This window comes from Oncorhynchus tshawytscha, linkage group LG12 (genome assembly GCF_018296145.1).
Source record: "Oncorhynchus tshawytscha isolate Ot180627B linkage group LG12, Otsh_v2.0, whole genome shotgun sequence".
In the NCBI taxonomy this organism is placed as follows: Eukaryota; Metazoa; Chordata; class Actinopteri; order Salmoniformes; family Salmonidae; genus Oncorhynchus; species Oncorhynchus tshawytscha.
Window position 1 is genome coordinate 28,665,369 of NC_056440.1, and position 27,576 is coordinate 28,692,944.

Consider the following 27,576-nt stretch of genomic DNA (forward strand, 5'->3'; position numbering starts at 1 on the left):
AGATGCCGAGAAAGGCATTTAGAGATGGGCGGTCCATTTAAAATGAATAAATAAATTAAAGACAAAAATCGAGGACAACGTGTGGCAATAGTATTAACGATATGCCTCCGACAACACGTTTTGTAGATGACCAGGGCAAGTTTGATGAAGCCTATAAAACACAGACATACAATGTGACCTTTTCATGGGGGGCAGAAACTTCATAATGCTACCCTGACCAGGAGGCGGATTGAGCATCCAATCAAATCAAATCCATTAAAATAAGATTCAATGTTAAAAGTCTAGGCTATTGGAATGTTTTTACTGAAAGTGGTTTGTCTACTTTCATGCAGCTATTGTAGCCATTCAATTAAATTGTAAATTGCAAGAAAAATGTAGAATCAAGAAACCAAGACAAATCTAAAGTAGAACCAGGCAAGAGTCCACTTGAGCATCAATGGAGGCTACTTGGATGCAGGGGTCTTCTTCCCAGAGTACCAAGAGCTTACCACAGAGGAGAGAGCCCACGCAGGGCGCATTGTGTGGAGATCAGCCCCTAGCGACGGTGTTATAAGGAACTGAAAACGAAGCACCCCTCTTCGCAAAAATATTGCTCGTGACAGGCGTTGCATGCGCAATGAACGGTTTTGCTGTTGATTCCAAGTAGCCTACAGTATAAAATGGGTCCGCGTCATACCCTGACATCTTCCTTCGAGAGAGGGCTGGAATCTCAGGTAGGCTTGCTACGGTTTTTTAACGGTCTGCATCTATTGTGAGCATTAGGCTGTATTTCACGTATTGCACTTCAGTGTGCTTTTATTCAATATTTTTTCCCACAACTGCAGTTGCATGAATAAAGGAACATAGTGCACACATATGGGAACTAGCTGATTCTGTCATGAAACATTGATGGAGCGCTCGCTGCGCTTCAGTTTATCTGAATGATCTCAATGAACATTTATTTGAAATCGAAAATTATATAATTATTACATATACCTATGGTATGCAATATGATGCTATTTCTGTAAAAGGACCCAATGGAACATAGTTTTTATCTACCTTATGAACGTGTTGAAGATGAAACCAAGTAAATAGATAGCATATTGTTTTCAGCTCTAACAAAAGCTTTGAATGAGTGAAATTACTTAAATACCAATAGTATGTATACTGTGCCATACAGCCGACTAAACAGTAAGGTACAAGCTTTACTGACGTCATTTTATGTTTAGCATAAACCAATGCTTCTATAAAACTGATATTAGGCTACAGTCTGTCTGTTGTAAAATACAGCGTCATATGTATGCTGATCAATTGGTATAGGCTCATGATTCTTTGACATACTTGAATTTATTATCCATTTAATTCATGAATAAGGTGGTCCATTAATAACCACTGATTATGGCAAAGCTTCATGCAGTCTCCATTCCTCCACCAATGTCTCTACACACCCTTGTGCCTATGTGCCTCTTTACAATGAGATTGGTGGCAGACTTCAATTCATTCTCTCAGGTCTGGATGATTCCTTGTTGCAGTTGTGATATGGGACAAGAGCCCTGGTAAGTCATTTGGGAGATGCTGTGGTTGCAGTAAGCTTCCTCTCATCTCATCCCTGGGCGTTGCTGCAGGATTTGAGAGAAACACATCCGTGCTTGATGTGCCTCCACTCCAGACCTGACTCAGGCAGATTGATTCTAAATGATTGCTTCAAGTCTATGACAAGAGTTGGGGATGGTGGTATTGGGAGTACTATCATCATTTCAGGTTCTCTCGGTATAGTCTGTGTTTCGCCTCGATTATTCCCTAGATTTGATTTGCCTGAATAATGGACCACAGGACCAGTCTATGGTTGGTTTTGGTTTTAACCTCAACATGGCTGTGGTTCAGATACCCCTGGCCCCCCACCCCTGTTCTCAATATGCCCTGAAGAGGAGATTGAGACATCACATACCAAACATCCCCTGACCAATAGAACAATGTCACAACCATAAGGCTTATGTTTTCCTGATGGTTGTGCCATTGTTTTAGAGGTTAAAACCAAGCATTGACTGGTCCTGTGGTCCATTTACTCAGGGAAACCTAATCTAGTGAAAATCTAGGCGAAACACTGACTATACTGAGAAACCCTGACATGACCATCTCAAACTCTCGCCATAGTCCTGAAGCATGGCGATTACATGGGGGAGGGGAGATAAGACTGAATGAACGGCTTCCGATAACTGCAGTTGCCTCCTCTCCCATGAGCAACTACTGTAGCGATTGGTCAACACCCTTGCACCCTCTCGTTCTCTTTCTCTCTCTCTGCTTCTCTCTCTACCATGCTATCTATGTACATCAGCTGCTGTAGAGAAAGAGAATGGAATGGCGAGAGAGGAGGAAAAATGTGACCATGTGTGTCAAGAGACAGGGGGAGTGAGAGGGGGAGGAAAAGATGAGCTTCACACCATATACAGTATACCCTGAGTGTACAAAACATTAAGAACACCTGCTCTTTCCATGACAGACTGACCATGTGAATATAGGTGATCCCTTATTGATGTCACCTGTTAAATCCACTTCAATCAGTGTAAATGAAGGGGAGGAGACAAGTTAAAGAATGATTTTTTAAAGCCTTGAGACAATTGAGACATGGAGGTGTATGTGTGCCATTCAGAGGGTGAATAGGCAAGACAAAATATTTAAGTGCCTTTGAACGGGGTATGGTAGTAGGTGCCAGGCGCATGGGTTTGTGTCAAGAACTGCAACGCTGCTGGGTTTTTCAAGCTCAACGGTTTCCTGTGTGTGTCAAGAATGTTCACCACCCAAATTACATTCTGCTTTTTTTATGGCGGTTTTGGAGCAGTGGCTTCTTCTCTCAGAGAGAGAGAGAGACAGAGAGAGAGAGAGGTGGTCATGAAAGAGGTAGAAAAAAAGATTGGAAAGAGACAGATAAGTGCTCTGCAAGGGAACTACATAATTTAAGGCTGGAAGGCAGATGTACCCATATTCCAGTGTCTTTGGGCTTGTTTCCTTAGACCATGCTTTCTTAGGGGACTGGTTCTTGTTCGATTCTACTTCTAGGACTGAAGGAAGGCAGGCCATCAGGCTGGAGGCATTATTAAGGGTTGAAATTCAGGCTCAGAGTTTTTCCAAGCACACTAGTCATTAGTAATTAGCCATGTGTTTTGTACCCCTATTTATTTTTCCTCAGAATTTAGATTTAACGTGATGCACACACACATACACTCATGCCCCCCCACAAAAACCCCCCACACACACACACACACACACACACACACACACACACACACACACACACACACACACACACACACACACACACACACACACACACACACACACACACACACACACACACACAGTATTTTATCAATCCGACTTTCTTCTTCTGATCTCCCTGTTACCATGGTCACAGATGGTAAAGGTAGTTCTGTTCCTCTTCTTCATGTTCCTCGGAAATCCATATTTGGGGATAGATAAAAGCCTGAACTGTATCACATTGTATTTGATTTCTGAGCATGAATTTGTGTATTTTTTTTACGTACATGACTGCTGTACACAGTTTGTTGATTGGATAGCTATATGACTGGTTATGTGTGTGTTGTGTCTCCATGTCCAAAGGGAGTGAGATGTTTTTCTTTGTACTCCTCTAAGGATCATCAAGGCGTGGGATCAGGATCGATTGACAGAGTGGGTTCCCCTGGACACTTGTTATCACAGCTCTCCGATAGCTACTGTGGTGATGAAGAGAAGGGCCATTGATGAGACAATAACTCCACAGTCCACCCAAAAGAAAGGTTTAGAATCAGAACTGGCCATATCTATAGCCTGGCTTTGATGAGGGTTGAATCTGTGACAAGTGGCTCACACCCCAATAGAGAGAATCAACTGCAGACTCAGTCCAATAGATAAGATTGTTCTAAAATTAACGGAGGATAACAGGCCCTCTTATGTTGCCACTGGCAACCCTTTAGCAGAATAGACAGACCAACCTAAGCTGTGGCGATGGAGAGGACCACTGCTGATCCCACTACATCACCAAGTGGCAGGTCATTAAGACAGTTGGCTCATCAAAAGCCTTTCCTAATGGGGTAATTGTAGAGAGGGAGTGAGTGTTGAGTGGTACTGCCTAAGCGTATCATCAAATCTGTCACCAAGGGGTTTCCCTTGTAATCAAACTGCTGAAACTTCCTTTTTTAATCAAAGCGTGTCCTATCACAGGTCATTAAATGTTCAAGAAAAGCTGACTGACAACCTCACCAAAAATGGCCAAATCCATATAAATAAATAATCAATCTTTGCATGTGGAATCTGTTTTTGGAATTGATCATTGAAGCAGATCGCAATCCCTACCAGTTTGTCAATACACTCTGCTTCAGTGCACAATTGATGTATTCATCATCCTGCTGTACGGTTGAGGCTGTTTGATGGGAGGAAGCTGAGGAGTGAGTACATGCAACACAGTCAGATCGTAACATATCTCCCTGTCTTGTCACATCACTGCAACTTAAGCTGTACTTAAACAGGTTGAACATGAATGTCAGGAGTCAGGACACAACATGTCACATCAAGAGGAATGCCTCAGGGTCAGAATTGAGGCCAACTGAGCAACTTTAATTACAAACAAGCCACTTAAACTTGAACCTAGACACCTGTCCCTCCTATCTGAATAGCTGAATTCTAGATCGTCTTTCGGTGTATGTTTTTAAAATGTATTTAAACTTTATTTGTTGATTAAGGTTAAACTGACTTGGCTAGTTAAATAAAGGTTAGATAAAATCAAATAAACATTTAACTAGGTTAGTCTCCTTGAGATGAAAATCTTTTTTCAAGAGAGACCTGTGGGTGCGAGGGGGCTCTTTGTTTGCAAACAGGGATCTGTTGAAAAACACTCAGGGACATGGTACCTGCTAGTTTTCTGGCGGGGCCAGAGGGAGTGTCAGATAGCCAGCAGCTGAAGTGTGCCAGCTCCTCATGGCTGATTTCCAGCAGAACAGCCGGGGGCCCACCAGAGGCAGCGCCATTATCCTCAGAGAGACAATAAAGACAGGAAGGCATGCGATTCTATTTCCCTCCTCCACTTAGGCATCGTACAAACATGTCTAGTTTAATAGCCATATTTCAAGGCTTGTGAGTAACAATATAAGCCATGAGATTTTGACATTGGAAGATGCGTGGTTTAATGTAATGCCCCATGCACATCTGATTATGCCTGTCTTCCTGAGATGGAGAGAGGTAGTGAGGAAATGAGTGGAAAATGACTCGCAACTCTAGTTTAATCTCCACGTCCCTCTTCTCACTTCTGGGGTACGGCAAGGATGAGTCACCAGACTATGAGCTGAGAGCACATGAGGGACGAGGAGCCCATCCTGAAATATAATCAGGTGGATGCTGCCTTTATGATGAATGGTGTCTGTATAATGCTTGCATTTTCAGGTTACCAAAGTCAAGATTGCAATTGTTCAATGACTCAATTTAAATTGGCCTACACATGCAACATATAATGTTGGAATTGAATAGATTTTTGCTGAAGATGCCTGTAGATTTGTATTTGTTTTCATCATGCTAAGATACCATAGGTACAATTTCATCCTATTTATGTGTGAAGTGTTGTTTGTACAGTATGTGTGTGAGTGTGTACTTATCATTTGTATGTGTTTGTGTGCCAACCCTCTCCAGTCCCCTCTCTCATTGGCTTTATTTGGATGAAATTGCCATGTCTGCAGGGTAGCGACAGCGCAAGTGCTTGTTGGTCACAGGAGGGTCTTTCCTGTTTGTTACCCAAAGGGGCTGAATTTGGAAATATGCCTCCCTAGTGGAAGTGGTGGTGGCTGTGAGACCTAGGGAGGGCCATCCTCTCTCATCCGAAGAGAGGTGAAGCCGCCTCTTTGTTCCTCACAGATGGCCACACAGATGGTCCCTGCTGACCAGTTCATATGACTGAAAACAGGGCTAATACTGTATGGCACATTTCCATATACAGGATTTACCCCAGTGCTGTACCCCAAAGGCTCAAACTTTCCATCTACGCAGGTCAGCAGCCTTGTCTCACTGGGCCATGGCTCCGGCGGATATGCTCTCACTTGGAGCCAAAGCCAGGCCTCTTGTATTTTTCTGATGACATTTACATAAAAATGGCTAACTGTGAACTTTAACAGCTTCTCACAAAGCAACTGTTTTGATTATGCAGAGGTTGTTGATTCTGCTCCTTTTATTTTCATTTATTTAATTGAAACTTTTCTTTAACTAGGCAAGTCAGTTCAGAACAAATTATTTACAATGACTCTCTTCACAAGTCTCAGTGTCAGCCCTAGCTATGGAACCACTATTTCCCTATTATAACATTTGGGTGTATACAGTACACTAGTGTAACACTGGTGGTACGGTCGAAGAGCACCATATGTGACATGTACTGTATGTCCTAGACCTGGAAGAGCCCCTCCCCTCCACTAAACCACAGCCACATCTCTCATCAACTGGCATACCAACAGGCTCCCAAAAGAAGCCCCTTTCCTGTCCTCCCCCATCCCTCCTTCCTGCCAAGCTCTCCTTTATCGCATCATTTTTTCTCCTTCTTCCTTTCCCCCCAGAGCCCACTGTACGTGTTCAGACACACAATGTCTTGCAGATAGAGTAATGAATAACTAAAGTGCACACTAAGGCCTTAAAAAGGAGAAAGAGAACCCGCTTCACTGGAGTGAGGAGCAGTGGAGGATGGGGTGGGAGTTGTAAATAATTAAGAAATGCTGAGCGAAGTTTTCGTCCTGCAGTAGAGGGTTACTTGGTGCAGTGCTTTACAGTTCTGTCCATATGAAGGCCTCAGGGTTGCTATCTCACCATCTCACCCCCCTCTCCTGCTGGGCTGACGGAGAATGGGCCTTTCATTCAAACCAATGGCCTCCCCAGTCCCCTGCCCATTTCCCCAGAACACATTAACGCCAGAAGCACTCTTTGATCCCAATGACAAAGATACAATTTTGGAATGCGGCGTTTCATCGGTTATAATGAGAAAGTTGATTAGATTTAAGGATAACGTAGGGAGTGGAAGTTAGAGGATGAATGAGCCAAAGTGAGTATGAGCATGGGAGAGTGACTCTGACCATGTAAATCATTCATCAAACCTCGTAAAAATATTCCAAATATAATTTCACCATCAAGTAATGGATGTAGGTATAACCACATTCAGTTGCAAGACAATGAAGATAAAAATTCCACAAATAGAGTTGTTCTACATGTCGGAGAGGCATGTTCGTTCCACATGTTGTTATATGAAATTGTTTCATTGATAATCTAATAGTTAAGAAAGCCCAAAGAAAAGCTTCCCAAACAGAAACCACTGCTTTGTTGAAGAGTAGGAAAAAGGTTATTTCAGAGTACCTTTCAAGGAAATACCGTGACTGATATACAAACAGATTGCTTTTTAAAGATTGGCTGCATCAGCCTGCTTCAGATACTTCAGTGCTTCTTATCACTGAAATATAATTATGTTTTTCGCCAGAAACTTTCATATTCTGAAATGGGTCAGAGTATCCATGTGTCTTTATATACAAAGTGTGTGAGGGCAAACAAGACAAGGAGTGGAAGGCCTCTCTGGGCTTCAGCATCTTCCACTGTCTTTTTTTAATATATATATATATTTTTAAATTTTACCCCCTTTTCTCCCCAATTTCGTGGTATCCAATTGTTAGTAGTTACTATCTTGTCTCATCACTACAACTCCCGTACGGGCTCGGGAGAGACGAAGGTCGAAAGCCATGCGTCCTCCGAAACACAACCCAACCAAGCCGCACTGCTTCTTAACACAGTGCGCATCCAACCCGGAAGCCAGCCGCACCAATGTGTCAGAGGAAATACCATGCACCTGGCGACCTTGGTTAGCGTGCACTGCGCCCGGCCCACCACAGGAGTCGCTGGTGCGCGATGAGACAAGGATATCCCTACCGGCCAAACCCTCCCTAACCCAGACGACGCTAGGCCAGGCCAATTGTGCGTCGCCCCACGGACCTCCCGGTCACGGCCGGCTGCGACAGAGCCTGGGCGCGAACCCAGAGTCTCTGGTAGCACAGCTAGCGCTGCGATGCAGTGCCTTAGACCACTGCGCCACCCTGGAGGCCAATCGGTGCACGTCCCAGGAGTCCTGAACCCAGAGTCTCTGGTAGCACAGCTAGCGCTGCGATGCAGTGCCTTAGACCACTGCGCCACCCTGGAGGCCAATCGGTGCACGTCCCAGGAGTCCTGACTAGTCCTGACTCCCACCTACCCACACAGATCAGTGATGCCAAAGGCTCTGGTCCAGGACCCCACTACCATGCATCTCTGCATGTGTAGCGTGTAGCGTGTAGCGTGTGCTTTTTTTAATGTAGAGAATTGGCTGGTTGAGTCCTCAATCAGTCCCGCTGTGCTGAAACCAGCAAGAATATTGCTGTAACCACCCCAATAAAACATTCCTACCCTGTCCACTGTAACATGCAGAATGGTATGGTTCGGTTTGATAGTGGGAAAAAGGTTTAATAAGGGGTGGGCTTGGGGGACTTGTCAGCACTGCTACACACAAGTGGTCTTTACAGGGAAACATCCTGTGCCAACCAATCAGTGTGTTTTTTTCCTAATGGCTTTTGTTAGTCCTCTGCTAACATTATTTCCAGGTTTTTATGGCTAAAAGGCCAGCTCAGCTCAGCATAAGAAGGGTGTGGTTGACAGAGGCAGAGCAGAGGCACAAGCCCTTCAGCAGCTGGTTCTGTGGTAGACTTACTGAATACTCTGGGAGCATGGTGGTCCTTTCTTAGCATATAGCAACTTAATGGCAGAAATGTAATATTTCATGTTGGAAAGTGTGCTTTTGCGCTTCTCACATCAATATCTATTGTGTGTGTAATGTAAATTCATTTATGGTTTTAGTGTGATTCTTGGTGGAATGATGACACAAAGCCCCTTGAACAGAAGAGTGATTAATGCATCAACTTGCCATCAATACCTCTCAAAAGGGATTGGCTGTGGAGCTCAGCAGTACAGCCCTTTTTTGTCACATCAACCCTCAGGGATTCAACAACAGCCAATGGCAAGCCATGTAGGTAGGTGGGTGGTGGCTGGTGGCTGTAGCAGCAGTGCCCTGAAGCCGGACACAGGCTTTTTCAAGCTCCACCCCTAAATAACTTTCAATTCTGTGAGTCACAATAGGAACACTACCCCGATGAATGATTAATTAAACTAAAACCAATCGTGGGAGTTTGCATTGATCTCAGAGTCTCATTAACCCACTTAAGGCATTTCTCTCTTGTCTCAGAGCAGGGCAGAGGAATTCTTACGCTGGAAATTCAGTGCAGAAGGACTCCTGTAATGGTGTATCTCCATTAAAAATTATATAAAGGTGGGACATAACCCAGTGCCATTTGGAAATGAAAGGAAGTGATTGTGGTCATAAGGGTCTTGATATTGTGCTGTGTGCTGTAATAAAAAGATGCAAGGTAGTCAGCTCCCTGTTATGAGAGAGAGAGAGAGAGAGAGAGTGTGTGTCTTGGCAGAGCGGTGTGTCCATTGCAGTCAGAGCTTCAGTAAGGGTACTTACTGTATGATGTATCTCAAAAAGCCTCTCATGTCTCACCCTCCCCAGTTTTTAAAGATCAAAGCAAGTTTTATAGTCAGTGTCCAATTCATACTACAATGGGAGGGAGCAAGCTAGTCATTCTATACCTAGTAGTGTTTGAATTTTTTTTTTCCCTTTGTTTTACAGCTGTACATTCAAGTAGTTCAGGAACACCATTGGAACATTGCTGGAAACACATTTTATCTCTCCCCTGCGAACAGGTTGGGTTGGAGGGGACGTGAGGCTGGGCTCCTAAATGACACACACTAGTAGGCCTATGGACCCTCCTGTTAGTCACTTTGAGTCACAGGTTTCTAAATGGGTCCTTTCCACCCCTGTATGAGGGGATGAGTGATGTTAATGACGAAGGAGACAACGATGTTGGTGCTCAGGTTTCCTCCATGTCTCCACCTCTCTTTCTCCTCCCCCATCTCACCCTCTGTCTTCCATTATTCTTTTCTGGCACAGCTTCACATGGTTCTGCATGGTTGTTTCTCCTGTCCCCGGGCACCGCTGTGCTGTGCAGTGCACAGTGCTGGCTCTTAGACCCCCGTCATTTGGAAAAATTGCAGGAGAAAATGCCAGCTTCTTCTCAAGGCACAATAGACAGCCTGACTGACTCACTTGAATGAGATGAATGAATGGCGCGAGCTGGTTGACTCTCCAACACTGAATGAGATGAATGAATGACGAGCTGGTTGACTCTCCAACACTGAATGAGAGGAATGAATGGCGAGCTGGTTGACTAACACTGAATGAGATGAATGAATGACGAGCTGGTTGACTCTCCAACACTGAATGAGATGAATGAATGGCGAGCTGGTTGACTCTCCAACACTGAATGAGATGAATGAATGACGAGCTGGTTGACTCTCCAACACTGAATGAGATGAATGAATGACAAGCTGGTTGACTCTCCAACACTGAATGAGATGAATGAATGGCGAGCTGGTTGACTCTCCAACACTGAATGAGATGAATGAATGACGAGCTGGTTGACTCTCCAACACTGAATGAGATGAATGAATGGCGAGCTGGTTGACTCTCCAACACTGAATGAGATGAATGAATGACGAGCTGGTTGACTCTCCAACACTGAACACTGAATGAGATGAATGAATGAGCTGGTTCACTCTCCAACACTGATGAATGAATGGCGAGCTGGTTGACTCTCCAACACTGAATGAGATGAATGAATGACAAGCTGGTTGACTCTCCAACACTGAATGAGATGAATGAATGACGAGCTGGTTGACTCTCCAACACTGACTCCAACACTGAATGAGATGAATGAATGACAAGCTGGTTCACTCTCCAACACTGAATGAGATGAATGAATGGCGAGCTGGTTGACTCTCCAACACTGAATGAGATGAATGAATGACGAGCTGGTTGACTCTCCAACACTGAATGAGATGAATGAATGACGAGCTGGTTGACTCTCCAACACTGAATGAGATTAATTAATGACGAGCGGTTTGACCATCACTGAATGAGATGAATGAATGACAAGCTGGTTGACTCTCCAACACTGAATGAGATGAGTGAATGGCGAGCTGGTTGACTAACACTGAATGAGATGAATGAATGACGAGCTGGTTGACTAACACTGAATGAGATGAATGAATGACGAGCTGGTTGACTCTCCAACACTGAATGAGATGAATGAATGACGAGCTGGTTGACTCTCCAACACTGAATGAGATTAATTAATGACGAGCGGTTTGACTAACACTGAATGAGATGAATGAATGACAAGCTGGTTGACTCTCCAACACTGAATGAGATGAATGAATGACAAGCTGGTTGACTCTCCAACACTGAATGAGATAAGTGAATGACGAGCTGGTTGACTAACACTGAATGAGATGAATGAATGACAAGCTGGTTGACTCTCCAACACTGAATGAGATAAGTGAATGGCGAGCTGGTTGACTAACACTGAATGAGATGAATGAATGACGAGCTGGTTGACTCTCCAACACTGAATGAGATGAATGAATGACAAGCTGGTTGACTCTCCAACACTGAATGAGATGAGTGAATGACGAGCTGGTTGACTAACACTGAATGAGATGAATGAATGACGAGCTGGTTGACTCTCCAACACTGAATGAGGGTCATATTAAAGATGATGCAGACTAAGTGCCAAGCCTGCATCATACTTATTGAGACAGACTAATTTAAAGAGAAATCTGTTGAAGGCTGTTGACCAGCATGTCGTGTCCTTTCTCTGAATCAGTCCCCTGAAGGTCTCTGCTAATGAGCTCCGTGCAGCCAACACTGACAGGAAACCTACTTCAGCTGAGGCGTTTTCTCTTGCACACTCACCCCAGTGACGCAACAGTGTCTATCTGCAGCGATACAAAGCTTTGTCTGGGTGAGAGCTGCTCGTCCAGTGTCTGTGTAGTGTATGTCTGAGTATCTCTCCACCTCTGCTCCCCCTCCTCTCCTCTCTCTCTATCTGCCTCCCCAGGATAACCATCCTGAACAAAAGAGGATGATTCATTTTGTGTGCAGTAAAGGAGAATCATAGTTGTGAGACTCAGCCTATGGGGTGTATACAGTGTTATACATTTGTGTTGTTCCCTTCGCGAGCTGGACAGTGGGAAATAATGAATGAATGCCGGGTGCACTTACTGTAGTCTACATTTGCATAGTGTGACAGGTTCCAGGCTAATACAATAAAGCATCCTCCCACATGGAAATTGTTGTGCATTCTGCTGGTGATTTCAATGAACAAGCAGTATCAGAATAAGTTGGAGTGTTTAGCCTACAGGAGTTAATACTGCAGATCAGCATCACCCCGCACCTTTCTCTCTCTCTCTCTCTCTCTCTCTCTCCTAGCTATGTTCTGCAGTGCTCATCTGGAGTTCTGTGGAGTAATCGGAGCAAACTGAAGACAAATTAGATTGAATGATTTTTCTTTTTCCTCCTTCCTTACACTTTTTTTATTCTCTCTCTTTTTCTGTCTCACCCTTGCTCTCTCCAGTCACACCACATCACATCTCAGTTCCCTGCTATCGTCAGCCTTGGAAGGAGGAGCCTCTAAAACGGAGACAGGCTGCTGTGGAAAGAGGATTGTTGACCCTCCCCACCCTGCTCATTCCCCGGGGACCCACCTTGTTGCTGGTTGGGTGTCGCTCCTCGTTCTGCCTGGTGGTGGCCCTTAGGAGTTTTGAGTCTCGTGAACGTGCACCTACACACACCCGGTGCGTACAGGTACATTCAGTTCACTAAACTCCTATTGATTTCTGCAGGTTTCTTTTTGCCACTTTGCTCCATTGGATTGAATTGCTCAGTGGTTGCATCACTGTGGCACATAAACATGGATTGTACTGTAAGAATTGGCTAGACATTGGGAGACATGGTTTATCGATTGTTACCATAAGAGTTTACACAGATCACGGCTGATATGATTGCTATTCATAGCCCTTGTTGGTATCGTAATGTACTGTATCAGTATCAGACTCTTACATCAATTAGAGTAAATGTGTGTGGTGACAAGCCAATTCAAGGCCATTGCAATCCTGGCCCACACACTTGGAGCAGACAGAGGGTTCTGCCTGCTGATGAGAGTGCAGCAATATTAGTGCTGAAGTCGGTGCTGCATAAGCAGGGGAGATTAAATGTGACCGTCAATAAATTGTGTCAATTGACAGTTAGTTATTCTTTCCTGCATGGATTTCATGGATTGATTTGAGTTGTGGTAAAGATGAGAAGATAACTTTGAATAAACAATTCAGCGTAATAATCTAACAATGTGTGACCCATATTCATTTCATGTGTGACAAGAGGAGAATTGTTCATGTTGTTTCCAATGAAGATATCACAGAACGTTATTGCACATCTTAAAATACAGCCTAAGTGATTTAGGGCAATGAGTCTCTGTAGCTACACTGAACAAAAATATAAACGCAACATGCAACAATTTTGAGTTACATTTCATATAAGGAAATCAATCCATTAAAATAAATAAATAAATTAGGCCCTAATCTATGGATTTCACATGACTGGAAATACAGCTATGGCTCTGTTGGTCACAGATACAGTACCTTAAAAAAAAGGTAGGGGTGTGGATCAGAAAACCAGTCAACATTTGGTGTGACTATCATTTGTCTCATGCAGTGCAACACATATCCTTCGCATAGAGTTGATCAGGCTGTTGATTGTGGCCTATGGAATGTTGTCCCACTCCTCTTCAATGGCTGTGCGAAGTTGCTGGATATTGGCAGGAACTGGAACACGCTGTCGTACATGTCGATCCAGAGCATCCCAAAAACGCTCAATGGGTGACATGTCTGTTGAGTATACAGGCCTTGGAAGAACAGGGAAATGTTCAGATTCCAGGAATTGTGTACAGCTCCTTGCAACATGGGGTCGTCCATTATCATGGTGAAACATGAGGGGATGGCGGCGAATGAATGCCACGACAATGGGCCTCAGGATCTCGTTACGGTATCTCTTAAATTGCCATCGATAAAATGCAATTGTTTTCGTTGTCCGTAGCTTATGCCTGCCTATACCATAAACCCACCGCCACCATGGGGCACTCTGTTCACAACGTTGACATCAGCAAACCGCTCACCCACACAACGCTATACACGCTGTCTGCCATCTTCCCAGGTACAGTTGAAACCGGGATTTATCTGTGAAGAGCACACTTCTTCAGCGTGCCAGTGGCCATCGAAGGTGAGCATTTGGCCACTGAAGTCGGTTACAACACTGAACAGGCTGGTTGGACGTACTGCCAAATTCTCTAAAATGACGTTGGGGGCGGCTTATGGTAGAAAAATGAACATTAAATTATCTGGCAACAGCTCTGGTGGACATTCCTGCAGTCAGCAAGCCAATTGTACTGTCCCTCAAAACTTGAGTCATCTGTGGCATTGTGTTGTGACAAAACTTCACATTTTAGAGTGCTCTTTTATTGTGCCCAGCACAAGGTGTACCTGTGTAATTATCATGCTGTTTAATCAGCTTCTTGATATGCCTCACCTGTCAGGTGTATGGATTATTTTGGCAAGGGAGAATTGCTCACTAACAGGGATGTAAACTAAATGTAAACAAAACAAACATTTCTGGGATGTAAACAAAACAAACATTTCTGGGATCTTTTATTTCATCTCATAAAGTTTATATATTTTTTCAGTATAAGAAGTTCTTGTATGTAGCATTTATAATTTAACTGTGTGTGTCTCATCTCTGTGTGTGTCCACCTGCAGAGGGCTATAGTGCAGCAGCCATGACGGACGCAGTGATGGGCGGTAGCTCGGACCGCTGGGTACCCAACGACAGGCAGAGGAGCATGCATGCCAAGTAAGAACTGGTGGCAGAACAGCAGGAACACTGGGTACACTAAGCACCCTGCGGGAATCGCCGGGCACAGCTGCCTGCTGCATGGTGCAGTTAACCCTTCACGGTGCAGTTAACCCTTCACGGTGCTGTTAACCCTTCCATGCCTTCCCAGGAAATAATCTATTTTTTCCTCTCCTGTCTGTTTTCTTCTCATCTCTGCCCTGGCTGGGACTCAGTGATAAGGAACAGTAAGTAGAAAAGCTCTCACTCCATCTCTCTTATCTTCCCCCCTCTGCACTGCTCCAATCTACTATTATAGTGTGTGTTTGTGTATGTACGGTATGTTTTAGGTAAGTGTAGATTCACTCGTGAATGATTGTATGTTCCCATATGTTTCGGACACAATGACGGGGTGTTGGTACAATGTGCAATGTGTCTATTGCATACCGCTGTCTCTTTGTCTATTGCATACCGCTGTCTCTTTGTCTATTGCATACCGCTGTCTATTTGTCTATTGCATACCGCTGTCTCTTTGTCTATTGCATACCGCTGTCTCTTTGTCTATTGCATAACGCTGTCTCTTTGTCTATTGCATACCGCTGTCTATTTGTCTATTGCATACCGCTGTCTCTTTGTCTATTGCATACCGCTGTCTCTTTGTCTATTGCATACCACTGTCTATTTGTCTATTGCATACCGCTGTCTATTTGTCTATTGCATACCGCTGTCTATTTGTCTTTTGCATACCGCTGTCTATTTGTCTATTGCATACCGCTGTCTATTTATCTATTGCATACCGCTGTCTATTTGTCTATTGCATACCGCTGTCTCTTTGTCTATTGCATACCGCTGTCTCTTTGTCTATTGCATACCGCTGTCTCTTTGTCTATTGCATACCACTGACTATTTGTCCACTCTTCTGTTTGAGCGTTATTTTGCATGTACATTTGATTTCACACTGTATGTCTGAGGGTTTGACCTGGACTAGCAAACCATGCTAGTCCAGGTCAAACCTCAGCCCCAGACAGTTTTCCTGTGTGGTTGTCAGGGGTAACTGGACTAACCAGGTCAGGCCTGGTCCCGGCGCTCCGGACCTGACTGACGAGGAGAAGGAGATCATTAACGGTGTGATCGCCCGCGCTGAGAAGATGGAGGCCATGGAGCAGGAGAGAATTGGGTGAGAACTGAAGAGACATTCTGAGCTAATAGATTGGAGCTCCATTGCATTGCATACCTCAGTGTTGTTACATTTTCACCTCTGCAAAAATGCTGCACAAGATGATAGAATTACAGACAACATTATTCAATCAGTTGGACTATCATTACCACATTTATCCAACTGAACTTTATGTTCTACTAGTAATTGGCTGTAATGAGAGTTGTCCCAACTGCTGCAGGCGCCTGGTGAACCGTCTAGATGACATGAAGAAGACGGTGTGTGGGGACGGGGTGAACCGCTGTCTGCTGTGTGGGGAGCAGCTGGGTGTGCCAGGGGTCAGCTCAGTGGTGTGTGAGGACTGCAAAAAGGTATGTGCAGCACGGGGGTTGGAAAGATTGGTTTTTGGCCCATCCCTAGAAGGCAAAGGCACTAAAGCTTTTGCTCTGATAGGCTATTACGGACCATGTTAGGCTACAATAGAGCCTGAGCAATGAAATGGTACGGTAATTTATGACATTGTGACCTCTTTGTGAACCTGTGTCTCCTCTACTGTAGCACATGTGCACCAAATGTGGAGTGCAGAGTGGGAGCCGGCCGTGCTCTGTGTGGCTCTGCAAGATCTGCAGCGAACAGCGAGAGGTGAGTGTTTCTGTGAAACACATGGTGACAGGGATATGACAGGGATATGTCATAGCGTGATGTTACACTATGTGTCATAGTGAATTAAAAGACATGGTGGGTGAAAAATACAAAGTGACGATTCACTTCAAGCGAGACAAAGGATCAGGGAGATTAACTGAGTGTACTCTCTTACAAAAAAAGGCTTCCAAAAGGGTTCTTCAGCTGTCCCTATAAGAGAACCATTTTTGGTTCCAAGTAGAACCCTTTTGGGTTCCATGTAGAACTCTCTGTGTAAAGGGTTCTACATGGAACTCAAAAGGGTTCTACCTGGAACAAAAATGGTTCTACATGGAACAAAATAGGGCTCTTGCTATGGGGACAGCCGAAGAACCCTTTTAGGTTGTAGATAGCACCTTTTTTCTAAGATTGTAGGTGTCAGTGTTAAAGCTTATATGACGCAGGCCATTCTTTTTGGACCCCATGAGACTAGCTGTTGTCATGGCATCAGCTATTGGGGATCTGAAAGATTCTTCATCATCTCTTAGGTGTGGAAGCGATCTGGTGCCTGGTTCTTTAAAGGCTTCCCCAAGCAGTTCCTGCCCTCGCCCATGCCCATCTCCAAGTCCAGAGAGTCAAGCGCCCAGCGGGCCTCAGAACCCCAGGAATCAGCAGCCTCTGACCCCAGGGCTGCTGGTGATCAGCCACAGGCACAGGCCAGAGGTAACCAGGCCAGACAGAGCTGTGGGAATTGTTTCAGGTTGATTGCTTTCTTGGCTTGTGAGAGTGGCAAAGTAGATACAGACTTGGTCTGTTTTCATTAACTAGCCGGCAGAATGAAACAGATTCAGCGAACTAATTATAGCTAAATGGGAATTATGTTGCCCTGAACTCAATATTACATTCTAAAATTACTTGAAAAAGAAAGCAACGGAAAGCCTGAATTGTATCTACAATGTTCTTTAGTGAAGATGAAGACTGATTTCAGATTTCTAAATTTAGCAGACCTATTTTGTCTTTTGTTGGCAATGTATCCCAGTGGGCAATGTACACACAGGAGAGGTCCTAATTCATGAACATGTACCACAGGCGGCTGGTGGCACCTTAATTGGGGAGGAGGGGCTCATAGTAATGGCTGCAATGGAATAAATGGAATGGAATGAAAACCCATTCCATTTACTCCTCTCCAGCCATTATTATGAGTCATCCTCCCCTCAGCAGCCTCCTGTGCTGAAGTCGGATACGAAACATTACAGAAGACCAAGCAGAAGTAAGAGTTTGTAGGGGTGAGAAAGACTCAGTGTCCTGTGCTGCCTATCTCCCAAGTCCAGAGGAGAGTCACGCTCCTAGTTATGGCCAGCAGGGAGCAGGTGAGTCATTCAGTCAATCCCAGTATTACTTCAACAGAACCTAATCATGCTACCGTCCTAACCCAATCCTCGACCCAGTACTGTACATTAGAGTACCATACTTGCCCTATAGCCACTCTCTCAAAGCACCATCTCTCCAGTTTCATCAGACAAACATCATCAGATGTTGTGAACTCCCACTGGCTTCCAGTCCCTCCAAACATTTATTTCTGTTATTCATTTCTCATCCTTACCATGAAAGCCCAGATCTGTTTCACAGAATGGGCACTGCCACCTCCTCCCAGACAGCCAGATCCAGGAGTGGGTGGTTTCAGTTAGGTAGTGGGAAGTACATGCTGGGGCAAGCCTGGCACCTCCAGGGTGCCCTGGCAATCTGCTCCCACTTGCAGCAGTGTCATTGCCATTGTAGTGAGATATCCTCATCAAAGAAAGTAAGGGGGAAAGGTAGAGTAAAAAGCCAGGCTTCATGATGTGATCAAGGTTGTCTGCCACTGCTTGTTGTACTGTATGTAGGTCAATGCCTGTGCATTGGAAAAACTGCAACATCAAAAGGATTCACAGAGACTAGGGAGAATTATGGATTCCACTGCAGCGTAGTCTCAGTGATACACTGATGTGTGAGTGTGTGTGTGTGTGTGCGTGTGCCTATATGTGTGCACGCTTGTTCATGTGTGCATGTGTGTTGCAGGACCAGAATCACAGGGGCGTGCTGGCAAACCACCTGTGGCCCATAAGCCGACAGAGGTTCGTATTGCCGCTGGTGGGGCTAGTCCTGGCTACACTGAGGGAGGTGCCCAGAACAGCCCAGTGGTGCTGCAGAAGGCTGTTACAGTCCAGAGCTCCAGGCCCCCTCCAGCAGCATCAGCCAAGCAGGGTAGGGAAAAGCGGGACTCACATCACTTTGATACTGAAACACACTTTTCATTCATAGAGGATGGAATTATGAGTGACCAACGCATAAAAAACAAATCATTACCTTGTATGTGCTTGTAGCTCCACTGGAGATGGAGGGAGGTGGCTACTCCACTATCACTGCTCCAGCGGAGGATAGAGTGACTCCTCCAATGCGGGAGGAGAAGAGACAGCCTGTCTCCTACAACCCCCCTCCTGCTCGACAACAAGCACCCCCGCCTGAGGAGGAGGAGGATGCAAACAGCTGTGATTCAGATGAGGCCAGTAAGTGACCATCTTGTCCTTCCAACTTAGACCTCTACAACATGGGCTCTGTGTCTGTTGCTTCAGTGATCTCTCTCCACGTATTCCAGGCTGTTTTAAGTCAACATATAAAGACTCTGCTCTTTGCATTTCTATTTGTTTACATAGTCATTCAGCAGACACTTTTATTCAGTCTGTTGTAACATCTCCATGTTTGATCTCTTACTCTTTTGAGTCGGTGGTCTTTGTAGCATTCTAAGCATATGAATCATCTAATAATACTAGCAGCCAACGTGTATCCTTCTAGTAGAATTCATGGAGCTCTATTGGAGATGATATACGATACCCACCATATGTTATCCAAGCATGTGAATCAATATCTTGGAAGTAAAGTGTAAGAGGATGTAAAACGAGTCAATAGTGAGTCTGTAATGAGAAACTGTAATGGAACCATTTTTTAAAATGTCTCCCTTGAGTGATGGGAATCGTGTCATGCAAGTCGTACGTCATGTTCCATCCCTCTAGCGGTGAATAGCCTTTCCTCTCTCCCTGGGGGATGGGGCTTTAATTTACTTTGAGGTCTGGGAATTTAGCACAGAACCCAGTATTTGTGATACGAGAGCTCTGACGGGATCTACATTGCCCTTGTGTTTGATTAGTTCCCAAATGTTACAGCAGAAATGGCAGAAATAGCGGAGGCTTCATTGGTTGTAGTTATCTATGGAGTGGGCAGTACTAGGACAGTCAGGTCCTGTTGTGCAGGATCAGTTACTCAGAGATGTCCTGGTTCTGTATGCTCAGTGGTATAAAGGGTTGGTAGTAGTACATCATTTGTTTGCATCTACAGTGCCTTCAGAAGTATTCACAGCCCTTGACTTTTTACATTTTGATGTGTTACAGCCTGAATTTAAAATGGATTACATTGAGATTTTGTGTCATTGGCCTACGCAATACCCAATATTGTCTTTAAAAAACAAAAAATGTATATATATTTAAAAAAAGGAAGAGCTGAAATGTCTTGACTCAATAAGTATTCAACACCATTGGTATGGCAAGCCTAAATTAATTCAGAAGTAAAAATGTACTTAACAAGTCATATAATAAGTACCATGGACTCTGTCTGCAATAATAGTGTCTAACATGATTTTTGAATGACTACCTATTCTCTGTACCCCACACATACAATTATATGTAAGGTCTCTCAGTTGAGCAGTGAATTTCAAACACAGATTCAACCACAAAGACCAGGGAGGTTTTCCAATGCCTCACATAGAAGGGCACCTATTGGTAGATGGGTGAAAATAAAAAAGCAGACATTGAATACCCTTTTGAGCATGGTGAAGTTATTAATTACACTTTGGATGGTGTATCAATACACCCAGTTACTACAAAGATGAAGGCGTCCTTCCTAACTCAGTTGCCAAAGAGGAAGGAAACCAATCAGAGATTTCACTATGAGGCCAATGGTGACTTTAAAACAGTTACAAAGTTTAATGGCTGTGACAGGAAAACTGAGGATGGATCAACAACATTGTAGTTATTCCACAATACTAACCTAAATGACAAAGTGAAAAGAAGGAAGCCTGCACAGAATAAAAAATATTCCAAAACATGCATCTTGTTTGCAATAAGGCTCTAAAGTAAAACTGCAAAAAATGTGGCAATGAAATTAACTTGATGTCCTTAATACAAAGCATTATGTTTGGGGCAAATCCAACACAACACATCACTGAATACCACTCTTCATATTTACAAGCATGGTGGTGGCTGTATCAAGGCACTGTAGTTACTGGAGATGGCATTATATCATACAAATTACATTTGTGCATTTTCAGTTGTCTGTCTGTACTCTTAATGTTTTCCAGCCATTTGAAATTGTATTAACTCGGGATGTGTAAGGGCTGGTAGGAGTTGGAGAGATTTCAGTGCACTGGACTACTGGAGTTGCAGGTTTTAAAAGCTAGCCTTCCAACCATTACAATGTGGTGGTTTGGATCTGTTGGGGGTTTACTGTTTTAAATGAAGGGATGACAGATTTAAACCTATTGATTATCTGTATCATCTCAGTTTTGTCCTCCCTTCACATCTATGTATAGACTCCCATTCAACTGCTCTGTAGCTGAATGTCCAGTACTTTTTACTCTTATCAATCTATTTTATTTACATTTTTCATATTCTGTTATGAATTGGGGTATTTCTGTCTTTTTAACTAGAACATTATTTTCCTGAATGTGTTCCTTTGTGATTTTTAGTTTCCTTGATATTACAATAACATTTTGCTGCTATTTAATGGAATTTTCTATTAATATGTGGACGGATGCATAACGTATTTAATCTGTTTACAGACCATTTAGGCTGCAGATTCACTGTTGGATTATGCATTTCTCCCTCCTTTATCAGTTCTCTGCTTGATCTTCTGTTCTTTTGTCTGCCCTCTGGCGTGAAGCTCATGTCTCTTACTGCCGGCAGTCTCAATGTTTTCTGATACTTTGAGAATCTTTCCTAGTCTAGACTCTCTTTACAACTCAGTGCCTTTTGTCTTAGATGTACTGCTAGTGTCTGTGTTCCAGTGCAGTCAGAGTAGACACCCTGTCTGTTATCTGATCTAATGACTGCCCTGGATGTTTTTCAGCCACTCTTGGCGCGCTGGAGTTCAGCTTGCTTTATGAGCAGGAGAACAACAGTCTCCACTGCAGCATCCTTAAAGCCAAGGTACCACCTATTGCACTCATTTACTCACCTTGAGACAATTACACTGAAGTGGCCTGTGTTTAAAAGATGCTGCCGCAGTAGTTCAAATTTACAGGGACTCCTTGTCCCTTCTGTCCTGTCTGGTGACATAAAGAGTATGTGTTGTCTTGTCTTCCCCTCAGGGACTGAAGCCCATGGACTCCAATGGACTGGCTGATCCATATGTCAAGCTGCATCTGCTGCCAGGGGCCAGTAAGGTGATGGAATTCACCTCCCTTATTTTCTACCTGGGGGTTAACATATGCTTGTGTATTTATTATGGCATGTGTCATGATTCAGAAAAATCTGAGAATGATGTCTGTGATGCTATGATACACGCCATTAGCTCAAGCCTGCCACCTTGTGGCATAAGGATTATCCATTGTACTCCATACGAAGCTCCATTGCCTCTATCCAGCCTCAGATATAAGTGCTGAAGTCAAGTTCCTCATCTTGATCTCTTGTGTCTACTCTCATGTGCTGCAGTCCACCAAGTTACGCACCAAAACCCTGAGAAACACCCGTAACCCAGCATGGAACGAGACCCTGGTCTACCACGGACTCACAGATGAGGACATGCAGCGCAAGACTCTCAGGTGGATACTAGAAGCAGAGAAACAAAACTCAGGGTTCACTAAACATCAAGACAACACTAAACCACATTCCTGTCTTGTTGTCTCCATTTGTTGACATGGTTTTATCTAAGGGCTGAATTGTTTTACTTTGGATGTTATGATCCAATATTATTGATGTCTTGTATGGGTTGATGCAGGATCTCTGTCTGTGATGAGGACAAGTTTGGACATAATGAGTTTATCGGAGAAACTCGCATTGCACTGAAGAAACTGAAGATCAACCAGAAGAAAAACTTCAACGTGTGTCTAGAGAGAGTTGTCCCTGTAAGTAGTATATCATCCTGCTTCTCACATTAAATATACAGTAAGAGTCCCATTTGTTTCAATGTCTGATTGGACCATCCATATCCTTCCACAGACAAAGAAGACCGCAACAGCTGGAGGGGCTCGAGGCATTTCGCTCTATGAGGATGAGGTATTGGTGTATGACCAGCATGCGTGGGCATGTGGACTACCGCCACGTGTCCTCATAGAAATCATGTCTTCATGATATGATATAAAATGACACTCTTCCATTCTCTCTTACCCATCTTTCGCTCCCTGTTTTCTCTTTCTCTCTAACCTCTCAATCCCCCCCCCCGCTCTCTCCAGGGTGGAAAGGATGGTGGAGATGTGGAGGAGCGTGGTCGTATCCTTATCTCCCTCGTGTACAGCACCCAGCAGAACCGCCTGCTTGTGGGTGTGGTGCGCTGCGTTCACCTGGCCTCCATGGACGCCAATGGATACTCTGACCCATTTGTCGAAATGTCCGTGTCTGTTTCACTGTGATTGCTATCAGGAGTGATTACAAACACACGTTCCTCTCTAACACTTTTCCAGTGTTTACATGATGAAGTATTCACTTTTCTCTCAAATATCAAAACAAATTGAATTATGTCAAAGTTATTCATTTGCACAGTAGAATACATCTGTTTTGCAATTTACTTCCTATCCCCAAATGCAGGATGACAACATCAAAATATGTTTGTCTTGTTTGTGATGTGTTTAGATGCCTGAAACCTGATATGGGGAAGAAGGCCAAGAACAAAACAAATATCAAGAAGAAAACCCTGAACCCAGAGTACAACGAGGTCAGATCCCTGTTGGTGTCTTGCAATAATAATACAAGACAGAAGTAACCATCTGACAGCAGTACTTTGTTTGTGCTTTTAATATTAAATGTCTGTCAATACCTCAATATATTGATTTGTGTACTGATTTAAATACCATTTATTGGAGATCGTGAGGGGGATGACTTCTCACTTGTTGTGTTACAGGAATTTAGCTATGACATCAAGCACAGCGACCTGGCTAAGAAGACCCTGGACATCTCAGTGTGGGACTACGACATTGGGAAATCCAACGATTACATCGGTAAGATCCATGGGAGATGCATTCGAGATCTACTAGACCTCGTTGAATTGTTCCATGTTGTGCCAGTCCTCTCACCCTCCCCTCCCTATCTGCTGGTCTGCTGTAGGTGGGTGCCAGTTGGGCATCACAGCCAAAGGGGAGCAGCTGAAGCACTGGTATGAGTGCCTGAAGAACAAGGACAAGAAGATAGAGCGCTGGCACACCCTGTTGAATGAGAATCCTGTCAACAGCAACTAACCCCCACCTTGCATGAGCTAAGTCCTCTCCCTCTACACTCAGCCCCCTCTCCTCTCTCACATTACCCTGTCTAACCTCCCTCCACACCTCCCCAAGAACCTTCATTTTAGTTTTAGTATTATTGTACTTACCGGTAGTCTTCCTGTCTGGCTGTCGTTATTCTTTCATGCCCTCAACCCAACCCACCACATGCACCCTTTCCATCCTCCCCTGTTTCCCAGGTGTGATATTCCCTTCTCCTATTTCTCCCCCTTTACTGAGACTTATCTACCAAGTGGACTCCCCAAGAGGCAAAACATGGTATACTTTAAAACCATCCTTTAAAAATCAACAATTTAAGGCAAAAAATGATGTTAGACATTGCAGTATACAGTTGCATTGAGACTATCATGCCTGTTGAAGGTGTTATTGAACTTGACACATCCAAAACTAAATAAAAATCCATTTGAAATGCACTAGCACAAAAGACGACGAAGCAATATGTTATGGCATTCTATGTGGGATAACATCTGCAGCACCCATTGAACTATGAAGTTCATTAGACTGGCAGGTTGTAATCCTTCATTTCTGGTAAAATGACACCATACGGTATTATTACCACTTGTATGAGAATGCAAAACCACATGAAAACACTCTGAGGACACACAGCTGTTTATTTAATGATATCTAATTCATATTATGGCATTCTCTTGAAGATGTTTCACATGCTGCTGATCTTCTGAAATTGAGGATAAACATATTCTGGACTATGAAAAAGGGCATGATTCACAAATCAATTCAATGACATTTAGTTTGGAGAGTATATTTCTTCGTTTTTCAATGTATTACATACTAAAATTAATAGGCAATTTAAGTAACTCATATTTATTAATTTCAATATCAGTTTAAAGATTTTGAATGATTGCACTCCTGGTAGAACAAAATGTACTCACTTTCTGTCAAGTGTTCACTTTTAGTCCTTATTTGAGTCCTGTTTATAGCACCCTGGTCTCATTGACTAGACTTAACATAGTACATGTAAATCCAGGACACTCAAATTAGCATGATATGTTATGTTTGGTATGGTTACATAAGACAGATGGTTACTTAAGGTAGAGTGGGGTGGGTCAGCGTATACCGCAAATGCCTAGCAACCCAAAGGTTGCGAGTTTGAATCTCATCAATGACAACTTTTACATTTGAGCTAATTAGCAACTTTTCTACTTCTTAGTACTTTGGGCTATTTTGCAACTACTTAGCATGCTAGCTAACCCTTCCCCTAACCTTAACCCTTTTAGTTAACCCTAAGCTTAACCCTTTAACTTAACTCCTACACTTAACCTTAACCTTAACCCCTAGCCTAGCTAACATTAACCAGCCAGCTAATGTTATCCACCTAGCCACCTAGCTAGAATTTTTAACATATCATACGTTTTGCAAATTCAAAATATATTATGCATTTTGCAAATTCGTAACATATAATAGGAGTTGTAATCTTTAACATATCATTCGAAATGGGAGATGGAAAACCACAAATGAATATATACCATACAACACGTATCTTATCATACTGAATGGAGTGTCTCGGATTTACGTAAAGAAAATACAAAATGCTCTGAGATCAGGTTGGTTTATAGAGGTAGTTCGAAAATGTTGATTTTTTTTTATGAGAATGTTTGCTCTGAAAAGTTGACCATCTGGTTCAGGTATTTGTTTACGGTGAAGGGAGAGAGGAGACAGGAAAAAATATTCTTTCCCTGGCTAGTAATGAGATGTCTACTATGACAGGTGTGTACTTCCCTATTGCACATGGTTTACAATGACAGCTTACAGAGGTTGTCTACTGACTGACAATTTTTACATTGAATGCATATTGTCAGATTTTTCACTGACACTTAAAGCCTGCTCCACCTTAGACATACTAAATAAGACAATGTAAGGCTGTCGTAAGAGAATGTGCTGCTTAACTTGCATGCACTGTGCTCGTGACCCCTGTGTTTTCTGTGCCTGGAGCAGTCACACACCCCCACCCCTTTTACCCACACTGGGCCCCTCCCTTCCTGCCCCATCCTTTTCTGCTGCACCAATCACTCAAAGCTTTGGCGTGTGGCTGTTGACCAATTACCGCAATTCAAGCAAAGCACACCTTATACAATGGAATGACCTCAATTTATACAGCTGTTTGCAAGTTTCTCAAAAACCCCTATGCATGAGACGTCTTGTGGTTCATGATATATACATAGACTTTTTAAGATACAAATTCTATTGTAATTTGATGGTTTACGTCTCTAACCCTTAACATTGTTCCAAATGCTTTTTTAAAACACTGAGGCCACCGCAACATACATTAATTTATGCTGCATGAGTATTAGGACTATTGCTGTTATCATTTGGTTTCCAATGGATTATAAATGAGTTGATGTGACAGGCTACTTTAGCCTCTCTTCGGAGCATCCTCAGCTTGGTAAAGTGACAGAGATGAGAGCACAGCTAGGACCCTGTACCCAGAGCTCAGATAACACTCAGTGGGCACATTAACAAATGGATCTCACCGACTAGTTCCTGAAGGCAGAATATTAATGGAGATTAATCTCATCCATAGAGTGATGCCTTTTCACCAAGTGCTCTGTCTCCTCCTTTGATGGGTAAAACCAGGGGCTCACACAGTAATGAGAGCCTGTCTGAACTGTGTTGTCTTGTTGTCCACCAGTGGCCACAATTTCAACATTATTTTGTTGCGTATGCACTTGATTTTCACTGGTTCTACAGTACTACTGTAGCCTACCTGTTCTGTTCTGGAACCAGTTCAGTGGTCTTTAACCTTCATTAGTTTATATTTTCTCTTCTAGATAGTAAGTCTCTCAAAACCTAAAGAGGACACAACTGTTCTCAATTTTTTTCTGCCTACAGTATTTAATGAAATGATTTGTTGGTTTTATTTATGTAACTGTAAATAAGTAGTGCATGCACTGGAGAGAAAATACATTTAAATATCTGTGTATGTTTGCAAATGAATTTGCATGTAAAGATTTTACAAAGAGTTAGGTTTACACAGATCAATAAAAGCTATCTGAAATGGACAAACTTGAGATCATTATATTGTGTACTGTCTATGGTCTTTGTGGTGTGATAATAAGTAGGTTGTGTTTCTTTGTGGTGTTGATGCTACTTGCTTGTCAATTTTTCTTTTGCATCAGGTCTCAAATTGTTTACCCTACTATTTACCATGTGAAGACAAGGATTTGGAATCCGAGTGATAACGTTGTTACATGCAAACCAGAGGCGGCTGGTGGGAGGAGCTATAGGAGGATGGGCTCAAATGGAATTAATGGAGCGGTACCGAAATCATCAAACATATGGGAACCCCGTTCCATTAATTCCATTCCAGCCATTACAATGAGCCTGTCTCCTATAGCTCTCCTCACCAGCCTCTGATGCAAACGTATTTACTTGATGTGGTGCCATTAGTGGGGATAATGGGTT

At 43.4% G+C, this 27,576-nt stretch overlaps 1 protein-coding gene across 3 annotated transcripts; it reads left to right on the forward strand.

Moving 5' to 3' along the window:
• The first annotated feature begins 412 nt into the window (after nucleotides 1-412).
• Nucleotides 413-27,190, forward strand: LOC112262889 (rabphilin-3A-like). Of its 3 annotated transcripts, none has more exons than XM_042331567.1 (19): nucleotides 413-713; nucleotides 12,552-12,781; nucleotides 14,785-14,878; nucleotides 15,094-15,105; nucleotides 15,906-16,034; nucleotides 16,255-16,384; nucleotides 16,572-16,655; nucleotides 17,183-17,357; nucleotides 18,693-18,878; nucleotides 18,998-19,180; nucleotides 21,792-21,871; nucleotides 22,033-22,107; nucleotides 22,376-22,485; nucleotides 22,662-22,788; nucleotides 22,883-22,939; nucleotides 23,116-23,270; nucleotides 23,513-23,594; nucleotides 23,781-23,877; nucleotides 23,984-27,190. In XM_042331567.1, exons 3-19 carry the CDS (start codon nucleotides 14,805-14,807, stop codon nucleotides 24,112-24,114), a joined length of 1,887 nt encoding a protein of 628 aa, XP_042187501.1. In that variant the 5' UTR covers nucleotides 413-713; nucleotides 12,552-12,781; nucleotides 14,785-14,804; the 3' UTR covers nucleotides 24,115-27,190. The 3 variants fall into 3 exon arrangements, with proteins under 3 accessions (XP_042187501.1, XP_042187500.1, XP_042187502.1); XM_042331566.1 differs by having other exon boundaries at nucleotides 12,552-12,771; XM_042331568.1 differs by lacking the exon at nucleotides 12,552-12,781.
• The last annotated feature ends 386 nt before the right edge of the window (nucleotides 27,191-27,576 follow it).

Bases quoted from the DNA above. Each gene is read 5' to 3' on its own strand.
- LOC112262889 (XM_042331567.1), top strand. From the start codon at position 14,805: ATGACGGACGCAGTGATGGGCGGTAGCTCGGACCGCTGGGTACCCAAC. The intron at 17,358-18,692 runs GTAACCAGGCCA...TGTGTGTTGCAG, and splicing joins GCCACAGGCACAGGCCAGAG to GACCAGAATCACAGGGGCGT. The intron at 22,108-22,375 runs GTGATGGAATTC...CATGTGCTGCAG, and splicing joins TGCTGCCAGGGGCCAGTAAG to TCCACCAAGTTACGCACCAA.